The sequence below is a fragment of the Falco rusticolus genome, chromosome 8 (assembly GCF_015220075.1).
Source record: "Falco rusticolus isolate bFalRus1 chromosome 8, bFalRus1.pri, whole genome shotgun sequence".
Taxonomy (NCBI): Eukaryota; Metazoa; Chordata; class Aves; order Falconiformes; family Falconidae; genus Falco; species Falco rusticolus.
The window spans coordinates 26,923,997-26,936,924 of NC_051194.1; the positions used below are offsets into that span (position 1 = coordinate 26,923,997).

General features: G+C 38.7%; 1 protein-coding gene across 5 annotated transcripts in view; it reads right to left on the reverse strand.

The window, feature by feature from the left end:
• Positions 1-12,928, reverse strand: part of ARHGAP15 (Rho GTPase activating protein 15) — a 348,150-nt gene that overhangs the window by 277,833 nt on the left and 57,389 nt on the right. For all 5 annotated transcript variants that reach the window (XM_037397076.1, XM_037397074.1, XM_037397075.1 and 2 more), the window contains 2 exons: positions 7,383-7,457; positions 3,553-3,614 (listed from right to left, as the gene is read on the reverse strand). In XM_037397076.1, the coding sequence (XP_037252973.1) occupies positions 3,553-3,614; positions 7,383-7,457 (137 nt within the window). The remainder of the gene's footprint in view (positions 1-3,552; positions 3,615-7,382; positions 7,458-12,928) is intronic.

Sequence of the window (12,928 nt, forward strand, 5' to 3'; positions counted from 1 at the left end):
CTAGAGACCTGGCAAACTGCTAGGGCCGAGGAGAAGTTAAAACACACATAGATATGCAAAACAGTGTCCCCTGATGCAAAAGAACATAATAATAAACTCAGAAGAAAATGGCATTATGCATATTACATATAACGTGATGTTTCAAACCACCATTTAATCATAAACAAATGGATCTGATCTGGTACAAAACTATTTTTAGATCAACATCCAAAGTTTGACTCTCCAATTTGGGGGTCATAACATCTGATATTTAAAAACGCTCATAATCCCACCATTTATTTGCTTTACATGAACGCAAACCACAAAACTGAACATTTTAGAGCAAACCTGAAAACGTGTGTGACAAACAGGCAGTTTCATGTGTATGTTGTGGTGTGTTAAAAGGAGGGAACTGAATGTAAGGACACGGAGGGCCCAGGGAGGAGCTGTTAGAAAACTCTTTTTCCTCTCTTTTCTATCTTGCCTAGTTCCTATGAGAGTTCTCTAAGTAGGTATTCCTGAGTAACTCAACACACCCATTTTTTATTCTAGCAAAAGTTGGCTTTTTTGAGTTTAAAAGCCTGTCTTCACAATGCTCACTTCCAGATCCATCTCAGCTCTGCTGCACTCAATAGCCCATCAAACTGTGCATCAGGCACAGCAACAGGCAGCTCTTCTATTAATGACTTCCCTATTTAATATGTTTCAGTCATCAGCTTAAGAAGCATAACCAACATTACAGATGAAGCACTAACACCACTGGCATGATCAGAGGAACTTGCACTTGCTGCATTGTGGGCAGGATTTCACCCAGTGTGATCATCCCTAAAATATGGCTAACAAGAGGCAACAGTGGAAGAAACTCTCTGTGAAGGAGAGCAAGACGTCCAAAGAAATCAGGACTGCATTTTTTATGCCATGTTAATGGGATAAAGAGAGGGGCACTGGGGAAGAGACAGAAACAGCAGGGTTTTAGAAAACTGCCAGACCATCACTGACAAACATTTTCCAACAAAAGGATGGTGTCTGTAAGTAAATTTGAAATTTTCAGCTGACTTTATTACCACTATAAAGCTGTATTCTTAGCTAATGTGGCCTATGGTCATAGCTGCAGATTGTGTATATTGGCATAAAGAACTGCTCAACCTCAGTTAACTATTTTTTAAATCCTTAGAAAACAAGGGCTGTAGGTGAGAATCACCATCAAGGTACTGAATACAAGTTGTCTATTGATAAGGACAATGTGAGCTCTTTTTCATTTTCTTTAATTTTTTTTTTCCCCTACTCAAAAAAGGTCTTGTAAGTGCACAGGGGAGTAAAGTGGCCAAGTATGGTCTGTGCCAGTTGAAACAGATTTTGCCATGGCTTAGATATCCTGGATAAATATGGATTACTAAATTAAAACCCTTGTGACACACCTTAGCGTCAGTACCCAACTTATTCCAAGTGTTTGACATTAGCTATGGAGAGGAGCATTTCTGCATCATGGACAGAGTGCTGCTTGTTCCAGCTGTTTGCAGGGCAGGTTCTTCTAGCTGAGATATACAGATCAGTAATGGCGTTTGGAGGCCCCAGACTTGTGTGCAATCTTCTTAAGGGTCAAATTTCTGATCAAATAAACTAGGAAGTTTGCCAAGATTTGAAAACATTTCATTTCAACCTAGACCTCACTACAAAAAAATATTTAAAAATGTACTTCTATTTGTGGTTTTCACATAAGAAGTCAACAACAAAGAAATAAGAAGTCAATGAAAACTATAGCTTAAGTTACATCGGGTGAGATGCTTTACGTCAGTTTCATTCTGAATTTTAAAGGATGAACGCTTTAATTCCATCAGGAAAGAGAAAATGTAGTGGGTTTGGAAGAGACTATAGGAGTAATAGAAGCTATGTGGATGCAACTGAATTTCACCATACTATCTGCAAGAAGTTTCCCCCCCCCCCCCCCAAAAAAAAAAATATTAAATGCCCCAGTTCTTTTATTCTACGGTTCTTTCATTTAAAAAGTGATGTTTTAAAATCAAAACTTCATTACCTTTGTGACCTAAAGATAAAAGTGATATAAACCAGACAACCTTTTTATCAGGTTGTCCATAGAGACATACATCAGATTTAAAAAAAAAAAAACAAAAAACAAACTAATAAAAATTAAAGAAATGCTTTAATGTCTATTAGTGTCTGTACAGATGGGCACACATTGTATTGCATGGGATGTGTGCAGCGAGTTTTTGAGCCCTAAAGAATTTTACACCAACACTATCCAAGATGCCACTTCCAGCCAGCCCCCGAACAGCAAGTTTTGGGAAGTGAAAGGAGTCGGACAAGGCGCACGCAGGGGCGATGAATCCCCCTACCCGTCCTCTCTGTGTAAGAGCCATAGAACCAGCAGCACGCTAGAATTAAGGAGGATATCGCAGGGATTCGCGGCGGCTGCGGTGGGCAGCGGCTGCCGGCCCCCCCGCTCCCGGGAGCCGCCGGAGGAGCCCCGAGCGGCGGCTGCATTTGCATTCTGTCAAACGGACACCTGATGGCAGCACGCTATAGCTGCATCGCTATATACATATATACGGTGCTCGCCATCTCCGAGGCAATTTCAAAAACAGGCAAAGCTGTTCAGGGCTATTCAAAAACCGCAAGCGGCCGAGCCACCCCGCCGCCTCCCTGCGCCCACGCAACGCCGGGAGCCGCTCGGTGCTACCGGCCCCTGATGGGCTGGAAGGAGCAGCTCCCCCCTCATCCAGGCACGGCCACAGGCCCTGTCTGGCCTCCGCACGCCCTGCAGAAGCTTCTTGCCTGTGTCCAAGTGGGGAACAGAGTATTTATTCCTGGCTTCACCGCCTTTTCCTGCAATGCAAGTTATCCCAAGCTCTGGCAGCACCCAGCTGCAGCAGCCTTGGCCAAGAGTTGACAGCGTTCTTGCATCAACAGAGAGGTTGGTCTCGGTGACCTCCAGGCTCCCTTTTCAATGAGCATTTCTTGGATCCTTATAGTTGAAGGCCCTATAGCAGCTATGAGAACTTATTACCTGGCTCCTTTCTGCAGGCCAAAAATATTTGACATTACTCTCTCCTTCTCACTGGTAACATACAGTGCTGGTCACATCACTGCTACTCCTTTACAGGCATCAAAATAGAGCAAACCATAGGAAATCCTCTTCAAAAAGGCAGCATTCACATTACTTTCACCACAGCCATGCTGATCATTTTTGATAAACTTTTCTTGGCATCACCACTTGGTGGGTTCCTACATCGCATCCCTGACTCCTCAAGCACACACTCAGCACCTGAAATTTGCCCGCTGGGAAATATAATATTGGTTTGCCTGGTGCCTTAAGGTCATCCTCAATATGTGTGTAATATAAATAATATAGGGATTAACATTGACACACGATCATTGCACGCAATAAGCCCGTTCGCTGCTGTCACTTGGTTTCTGGAACTGTAATCATACATTGGCTTAATACTGAAACAATGGCAATTTGGCTATTAACAGCAATAATAGCTAATTATACTTAAACATGCATCAACTCTGAATTTTGCAACTGATAAGTTCTGTAACATTAATTTATAATACCTTAATTTCTTGCCACCATCTGCTATTTTAGCTTTTAGAAGGTATCCTTCTTTCTCCACTACCTACAAGAAACAAAAAACACACATGTCATAACCATATCATTTATTCAGATGAATGAATCCACTTAGCACATGTCTAAGAGCCTGCATCTAGCTAATCTAGTGTGGGAGCCTTTTATCACTAATTCTCAGTTTAGTCACCCGTTTTTTCTGATACAGTCAGTTCTTCCAAAAATTTGAGAAGAGCATTTAAAGTCAATCAGTACACAGAAGTAACCTAGAAGAAAAAAACAATAATAATCTGTTTATTGATGAAGAAGAAATTTATCTTAACACAAGACAATTTTCTAGCTATAAGTAAAAAATTAGCTGAAAATATATTGCAAGTAAATTATGTCAAGGTATCATTTGATATATTGAGTTTCATGAATAGCTGTGAGCAACACACCATACTTCTGTAGAAGCCTCTTGCTCGTCATATTCTAGAAAGAGTCATGTTTAGTGGTAACCAATGTCAGAGAAACATCAAATATCTGTACAACAGGAAAAGGTACATCGCCTTCATAGGTGCCACGTTTTGCTTTGAGTCAGCACCAAACCAAGGCTCATGCAAGATGTTAAAATGCATCATGCTTTTAAGTGGTGCCATCTTTTGGATGAGTTCTGGTACTGAGGCACTCACCCCCCCCAGCCCTGAAAAGGTCACACTTCACGGGTGTGCATCCACGTGCGGGGAGAACGTGCCTGCAAGTTTCCAGCTGAACTAAATGATCTCCTAGTGTTGTGCAGAAAACAAACTGGAGCAGCTCTGTCAGTCCTCAACATGCAAACGGAAAATACAGCCGCATTGTGCATCTTCCAAAACACACCCAGAAAGGCAAAGCCCTTAGCTGTCACCTGGACAAGGCAGTATGTGATATTAGCCACCTGCTGTCAGCTCTGGAGATCCCATGCACTGCTATTGCTGTCACTGAAACCTCGTCCCTTTTCTGTCCTGTCAAGAACAGGGTGAGGACTCTGTCGGTACAAAGGATGCTGCAACGCTTGGTTGTAAGGTACCAACATTGTGCCTGAGCTTTGGTGTATGAGGAGCAAGTCCCAGGTTTTGTTTTTGGTTTTGGTTTTTGGTTGTTTTTTTTTTATTTTATTTTTTTACATTTCTCTCTCGGTTTATGCCCCTCCACATCTCTGAACACGTTCCTTAAGCCAGAGGCCCTCACAGACATTTGGTTCTCTATGACCTGCTGAAACATCCCTTGCAGAGTTGGGCTATACAATTTGGGATAAGAGTTCTTTTTCATGATGTAAATTTATATTTAAAAATTTAAGAACAAACAAAACAAAACGACTGATCTTCAGCCAAACCCATTGACCTGCCATCACATCAGGTCTCATTAGCTAAGGATGTCCCAGCTGTGTCAGTAATGGGAAAAGCAGCAAAACCATGACTCAGAGAGGCGCTGTTTTCCCTTGCAAACATTACTGAGTAGTGTCTGTCTGGGACATCAGAAACGTTACATGGTCTTTATAGTAAATCGTATCACAAGTCAATTTTGTTACAGTTTCAATAAAATTTTCCTGTCTGCAAAGCCATTAAATAATAATAAAACATGCAATGTAAGGATTTTTAAATCAAACATATCTGTTATTTTGATTATACAACATATAATGATGTTAACAGTGTAATATGTTTAACTATTGTCGTAGATTTTGCCTGTTGTTGATATGCAGCATGTAATGAAATATGTATTGTGCACATATCTCTTTGTACCTATGAAAGGGTCTGTAGGTTGGTGGGCAATGATTTACGTGAAATTCTCATATAGGTACATGAAGATTAATGTGTGCATTTTCTATAATTTGTACTTATCTCATGCAAATTCCTGTCATGCATATCATTGCCATAGAAAACCAAGAGAGAAAGTATGTAGGGATTATTGTGCAGAGTCATGTCACTATTTATCTAGTGATGGATGGATGAACTATTAGAGTTAAAATAGGACTTAATTCCCATCTCCACCTACTTTTTTTTTTTTTTTTAAATCAAACTTACTTTACATCTTTTGATATTTTTCTTCCCCTTCTAACCTTTCATTTTTGTAGCATAAAAGTTCTGGTGCTTGGCCAGGGCCAGAGATGCCAACTAACATATGAGAAAGGTTATTCTTTTTAATATTTCTATCCATCTGGAAAGAGAAATTGGGAGGAGCATTGGCTAACCACTCAAGCTGTCGATTGCTTCTCTGAATCAGACCCAAAATCTCATGCTTTCAAAGTTTACTGACCACCCTTCCCAAACTGTTCTCTTAACCAATCCAAAACCAAAGGCAGATACGATTTTCAACATCATATCTGAATCACCTCTATTCTCACATTCTGAGATGTTAAAAATTGGATATGCTTCCAGATGAAAATGTTGTTGCTCAATCATATTTTCCTTATAATTGTCTTGAGCTGGAATATCAAATCCACTAACAAATGTTGGCTGTATAAAATGTCCTGATTTAAATTACATAGCTCAAATCCAGCATTTGTTATAAATTAAACAGCTCAAAATTGAACAGCACAAAAATACAAGATCTTCAGTTAATATGAGACTACTCAGTGCTAAGCAAAGTAATTGTCATAGTACAGGTTGAGTTAGTACAGGTGCTGTCTTTAAAAAAAAAAATCGGCATGGTCCTCATTAATTGATAATGTGCACAGTCTTCTCTGTAATTGCTATAAAAGCCATTTACAGAATTACAAAACAACTTTGCCACAAAGACAAATAAAAAGAATTCTAAGATGACCACAATATCTTTACAGACTCAGTTTGGGGTGCTATATTCCTCTTATTTAACATCTGTTAATATCCCCTTTTCCGTTCCATTTATTTTCAGGAAAATACTTCTGAGACAGCTTAAGATCAATTTACAATACTTCAGCAAATGGATGATATTAAATAAAAAAGAATACCAAATATTTCCTAATGATATGCTCTGTTGTTTCTGTCTCAATAAATATCATCATGTGTTGTTAAGCTGCTGCCCTTCCTGCACCTTTTCAACATATGGGAGGTTGAGAAAATAACCCAAAATGCCTTAAAGAATTAGCACAGAAATAAGAAAGTAGAATTATTGTGTGGGGTTTTGTGTTTGGGTTTGTTTGCTTTTTAGAATAATATTAAAGATGGGAGTATGTATGTGCAAATATTTGAGTTTCCAAATAATAATAAAAAATACTCTGAGCTAACAATATTAGAAACTATAAGGAAAAGTAATTCTGACTATAACATATAGGTTCTATAATTTTCTTAATTGGAAGAATTCAAAGCTCCTGAACCTACCTAATCCTGAAAAGTTTGTGTAGGTAAAAGCACCACTGATACCAGCATTTCTTTGATGAAACCGTATTTGCATATTCATTGTCTTTTAATAGAAAACTCTTTATGACTCTCATTCCCCCTAGATTCTTTGAACGTCAAGGAAAATTTTGTTAAATTTTGTGATCACTTTTACTTATAAAATTTGTTATTAAAATTAAAAACTCCTTAGTATGGACAAAGACAAGACAAAAACATGGTTACATTCCTTTATACCAAGTATTAATACTGATGAAACATCAGTCCAATACAACCGAATTAACAGCAAAGTCAAGCTATATAAATTGCTTTGTACCTTCTGAAATTATTCTTTTTATTGATTAATCAAAGTCCCTCAAATCCCTTAACATCTTGAGGCATCCAAAGCCTCATGTATTTATTCTTTAATAAAAGCGTGTGTAACATTTACATTATACACATTTAAAATAACAAGAGTGATTTATCAGTTCTATAGAGCAATTGCTTACCGTGTGGTCCTGTGTACTAATGATGTCTGCGAGCGTTAAGTTATGTTGGGAATGATTTCTTCTATGACGATTTACCTTAAAAAAAATAATAATAATTAAAAAAAAAAATCAAGGATTTCAATTCAGAGAGGATTCAAATACATGCAGGTATAAAGATGGACCAACAAATTTAATTACTGGGCATGCACAGCATGCATTGGATGGAGTTTTGGAAACCTGATTTCTTTCAGGACTGCATTTCTGTGAAAACTGGTGTCCCTCTGAGCCCTGTGTGTTGGAAATGTACAGCTACTAAATTCTAAACACCTCTGGTGTGAATGTGCTTGTGATGTCACATTGGCAAATTTACCTCAAAAATCAAGCAACTGATAAAAATCATTTTGCATTATGACTTTTCCACCAGGAATCTCAAAAAGTGCTTAACTGCTTAGGTGGTCTTAGACCCATTTTACAGAAATGGCAAAGATGCTAATTATAACCTCAAGGCCACAAAGCAAGTCAAAGAAGCAGCTAGGAAAATACTTGGGAACAAGCACATAATACATCCAGCATGTTTAAACCGCTTTAAAAGCTGTTTCTAAAATCGCCGTGACTGGAAAACTACAGCAGTACAGGACTCTGATTCTACAATGGTTCCCAAGTACTGAGCCCCTGGTTTCCTCTAGTTCCCTCTTTTTGAGAAGGAAGCCAGTATAACTATCTGTGACTTAACTCTGGATAATTATTGCATTATACCAGAAATTATTAAGACTAAATAAAAGTTTCATCACAAACCAAGCATTTGGCAGAGCTCCATAGCATTTTACTTGCTTACAAATCTGAACAAAGAACAGGTCACCCAAGAGTGTGTGTATATATATGTAAAAAACTTCTACTGTTTAAATTCAATATCAATCAATAATAATATAATGTGGAGTTGAGATCCTGTAAAATTAATTTATTATCTCCTCTTTTAACTGAAGCCAAGAAGCAAACAAACAAAATATAGTCTCAGCTAGTTTCCACTGTATTCATCATAATGCATTCTCTTTTTCCCTATTAAAACAGAGTTAACCAAAAGTCATAATGTATTCTGTTTATATTCAAGTGTCTGAATATAGAAAATGTTCTTAATTAATCCAGAGGGCCACGCTCAAAAAACAGTTAAACATATTATGATCCCATATTTTTTCTCCACACATTGCTTTCATGTTTATTTGTAAGCACTAACATTTTTAAGCCTTGAAATCTATATCCTAGATATTGCTCTACTCTCCTAGTCAGAGCTAATGAGCTTAATGAATTACCAGTTCTAAATTTAATACAAACGTTTCAAAGAAAGAGATAAAACATTCTTCACAATTCAAAAGTTTCTCTGACCTATTTATGAAGAATATCACTTAACAATTTCATTAAGGGTGAGTAACAGCTGGTGACATGGCTGTGTCCTAAAGTGTTTTTCTCTCTTAATATTCTGCATCTTAAGCAATCGAGCTTTCATAAGAAATACTTTAGTTAGTGGCAGTCCCTCCTTTGGGGAGAAAAAAAATGTCAGACCACATTTTCTGTATTTTGCAATCTTGTTTTCAGGAGTGTCATATTCCTGTTTTATTAGCATGTAGGGTAAACAAGAATGATTTGCTGATGCTATTGAGAGAACTTCTAAGATTACAGTCTTTCTATTTAGATTTTGGGTGGAACTTAATATTAATGCAGGCAGAGGCATGTATATAAATTCAAAATAAATTAATTCAATTTATCTTTATCTTTACTGTTCAACAACTCTGAAGGTTCTATAGTGCTCAAGACATAACTAAACTATTCAGGTCTAGATCATAGAAAGTCTTTCTTACTCAGATCCCCCATTCTAATTATTCCTTAACATACAACAGAGCACACTGCCCAACTACACTTACTGAAATATATTTTTCACTCATCCAAATTGAATAACAAGACACACCATCACTCCACAGTATCTATTTTAACATTCAGCTGCTCTCTCCAGGAACTATACATGTCTGTTGGGGGCCCTATATGCAACTTTACAAAGTGTACAGCACTCATCAGAGCTTTCTGTCTGGTTCAGTGATCAGAGCATTAGCAAAAGAAATGCTCATGTTTGATACATGCTAAAAAAAAGAGTATTTCAGAAGCACTAAATCCATCCACAACCAAATGAAGAAGATAGTGAAAAATACGATGTCCGTAGCACTAGCAAGTTAATGGTGATATTTTGATAAAAAGACAATAGTAAGATTTCCAGAAAATACAAAAGGACCAAAAAAAAAATTAAATTCTACTTATGGATGCTATTACATGCTTCAAAAACCTCGTCACTGTATGCAAAGCAGAAAGGAAAACCCCATGTGTACAATGGGAAAGAATAGACTTCTTACCTAGTTATTTGATATGATAAGTTTGCCAAAAAGGTGCTTCCTTTATAGTGCAAAAATAAAAGGAATTGCTTTGGAACCCAGCAATGAACAATCTCACACAAGAAAGTCCTGAAGCTCCAAAGTCTGGCTCTAGTTACAGAAATACAACCAAAACCCACAGTTATGTAAGACAAGATCAGGCTCTTCTGGAAAAACACCCCAAATATTTGGCTTACAAATGGAATTGATGGAAACTTCAACAAAGTTCTTATTTGTTCCTACCAGCCTTCTGGTTCATAAATAGAACTTTAAAAAAAAAAAAATCAAAACAGCTTGAAAAAACACTCGGCAACAACAGAGGCAATACAGTCTTGAAGACTGATTTTATAAAGTTCCAGCAGGCCTTATATACATTTGGTCTTAAATATATTTTGCAAATACCGCTGAATGAGTTTGTCATATCACTGCCTTTACGATATATTCAGTTCAGTGGTAAAATGTCCTTAGCAGAACCTGGGTGACAATAGTCAATATAGTCATGTTTTGATATACTCACAATTTTCGGTGTTGTACAAAAATATTCAAAGGGAAGCATAGGCTCAATTATTCTTATTCTTTCATTCAGATTTTAATACATAGGCCATAAAGGATATATTTTGAGATATTTTTTTTTTCTCTATAGCTCCATTCGATTACCCTAATAAACTGAACCTAAATAACAGCTGTCACAAGTCCTCTACCTCACCTCCCAGGGTATGATGAAAGGCAGGGATTTACAGGAGAAGTTTGTGAGATCCTTTTTTGGGAAAGGCAGCTTATCAGCAGTTTTCTGATTTGATGAACATTCTTCAGTCAGCAACAATGTCACCTGCAGCATTAAAAATCCACTCTGCGAGCGCTTGCAAGTCTGTGGGCAAGTCTGGTTTTGTTAAATTCAGCCTTGGCAGCCCCCCCTTTCCCTTAGCTAAAGGGTATCCATCTCCTACCAGAGTTATTTCAGCATCTAAGCACTAATCCGTCATCATCCTTCCGACAAAGGCAAAGCCTCCATTACATATGCCTGGTATCCTGGCGTGAAGGGACAACCATCTGACAACTGCTGGTTTAACACTGATGAAGTAAAATACAATAACCTGGTGTTTAATTTCATTTCTTTCCATGTTCCTATTTGTTCTTGAAATTCCCCCTTTTTGCAGGAGTTCATCATGACTAACTCATTGCTACTCTTCAAATAGTGTGGCGTTGATTATAAAAAAAGACTTGGAAGACTGTTTCGGATTTGATTTCCCATTACAAGCATATTTCTGACCTAATTCATCTGGTCAATGAGAAGCAGCATAGCATACTTCTTTTTAATTCCAACCAAACTTAACAAAAACAACTAGCATTTCTCCAAAGTCCCAGAAAGGCTGCTCTAGAGCAAAGTAGAATTAATTATTTCCTGAACCATCATTCTGAATTCACTTGTATCCTTAAATAATTAAGCTAATTTTAAGACCTTTCTAGGTGGTTTCCAAAATTATCAAATAATTATTTGATATATGTATATAATTTATATATATATAAATTATTACTCAGAGATTATGTACCCAGAAACATCATCTACAAGTAGCCTGGGCAAACCACGGTTTGCTTGAACGAGCAGCACCTGAGACAGCAGAGCTCTGCTGTGAGGAACCCTAGGATGACACCTACCTGCTGTTTCCTCCATCAGTCCCTGCAGTGCTCCACCAAGGAGAAGGTTCTCATGGAGGTTTTGTTAAGATTTCTACCAAAAATATTGTCACGCTGTTCATGCTTTGACCTTTCCTTTTAGGGGTCTTACTATGGTTTTGTTTCATCCTACCCACACTGCAATCACATATGTGGAGAATCCTTTATAAACCAAAAAAAGAGAGAAGGCTCCTACTGTTGAGCCTCTACTACTGCATGTTGCCATGCTCTGGACCTGATCCAGAAAAGCACTCTGCAATGGGCTTAAGTGTTTTTCTGGATCAGGGCCAGGACACTCCATTCTTTACAGGATCAAACTTACTGGTGGCAGCTTGAAAGTTTGCAATAAAAGTACAAACTAGTCACATAAACTTTTTGTGAAACCCATTCCCTCTGAGAAGGAAGGGTGATACCTGATTTAGTGATGCCTGTGGTCATTTCGCTCCCAGTCACTCCCACACTGCAGTGACAGCTCGTAATTGCTTAGAGAAACTTCACAAAAATGTATCATAGTGTTCCTTAAATGGCCCCATCCCTTGAAAGACACCTAGGCAATGGCAAGAGAAAGGAAAATCCTGCAACATTTCACTCACTGCCGTGCTCAGAGCAATTTCCTTTGTTTTAAAGATCCAGTGTTGGGCAGTGTGGCATGTCCACCATTGTCCACAGAAATTATTTGGGAACACCTCTGATGTGATATGGTTTCTCTTCTGTCGTGAAAGACACTGAGAAAATCCCACAGGGCTGCCTGCTTGAAGATGATCCTTTGTCATCTCAGCAGATAAAGGGGCTTGGTCCATCCTGAAGAAACGGAGGCTGTCAAGAAACAGCAGGAGCAATCCCCTTTCCCCCGGCCCGCTGTTGGGGTGCCCTCAGTGCATTAGAGCTGTGCAGTGGCTCAGCAGAAGACCCTGTTCAGCCCTCATGAAAGCTCCTGTGTCCCAGTGGGCACCTTGCCCACAGACACAGCCACTGGTGCTCCTGGCTTGTGCTGGAGCCCTCCTAACACCGTCTTTCAGAGGGTTACATTAAAACCACACGGTTTGGTTTTTTCCCTCCTTGCCTGTCCCAAAGAGATTTTTTCAGAAGAAAAGGTAATGGAGACTACAAGGCAGTATAACACCCCATTAGCTCGCTCTGGATTTTCCTTTTTTTTTTTCCCCTAAGGTTTACAAGGAGAGGCAAGAAGCACAGTTTCAGTCCTGCCCCCGACAGCCCATGCTTGCTCCTCACTCTCCGTTTCTACCTAAGCCCCAAAAACTCGTTACTATGCAGGTGACCAAATGCTTTGCTCAGGAACAGGAGCTTGCACGGATGGAGCTTTTGTGCACTGGCTACAGACCAGATAATCTCTCTATGCATCATTTAATAAGAAAACCACTTCACAGTCCTTACAGGCTCCAGTTATATACGACATACTCTCAGCAGAATCTGAAATCGGGGGCAAGGGGGGTGGGGGTGGGAAGCCAGCGGGATTGC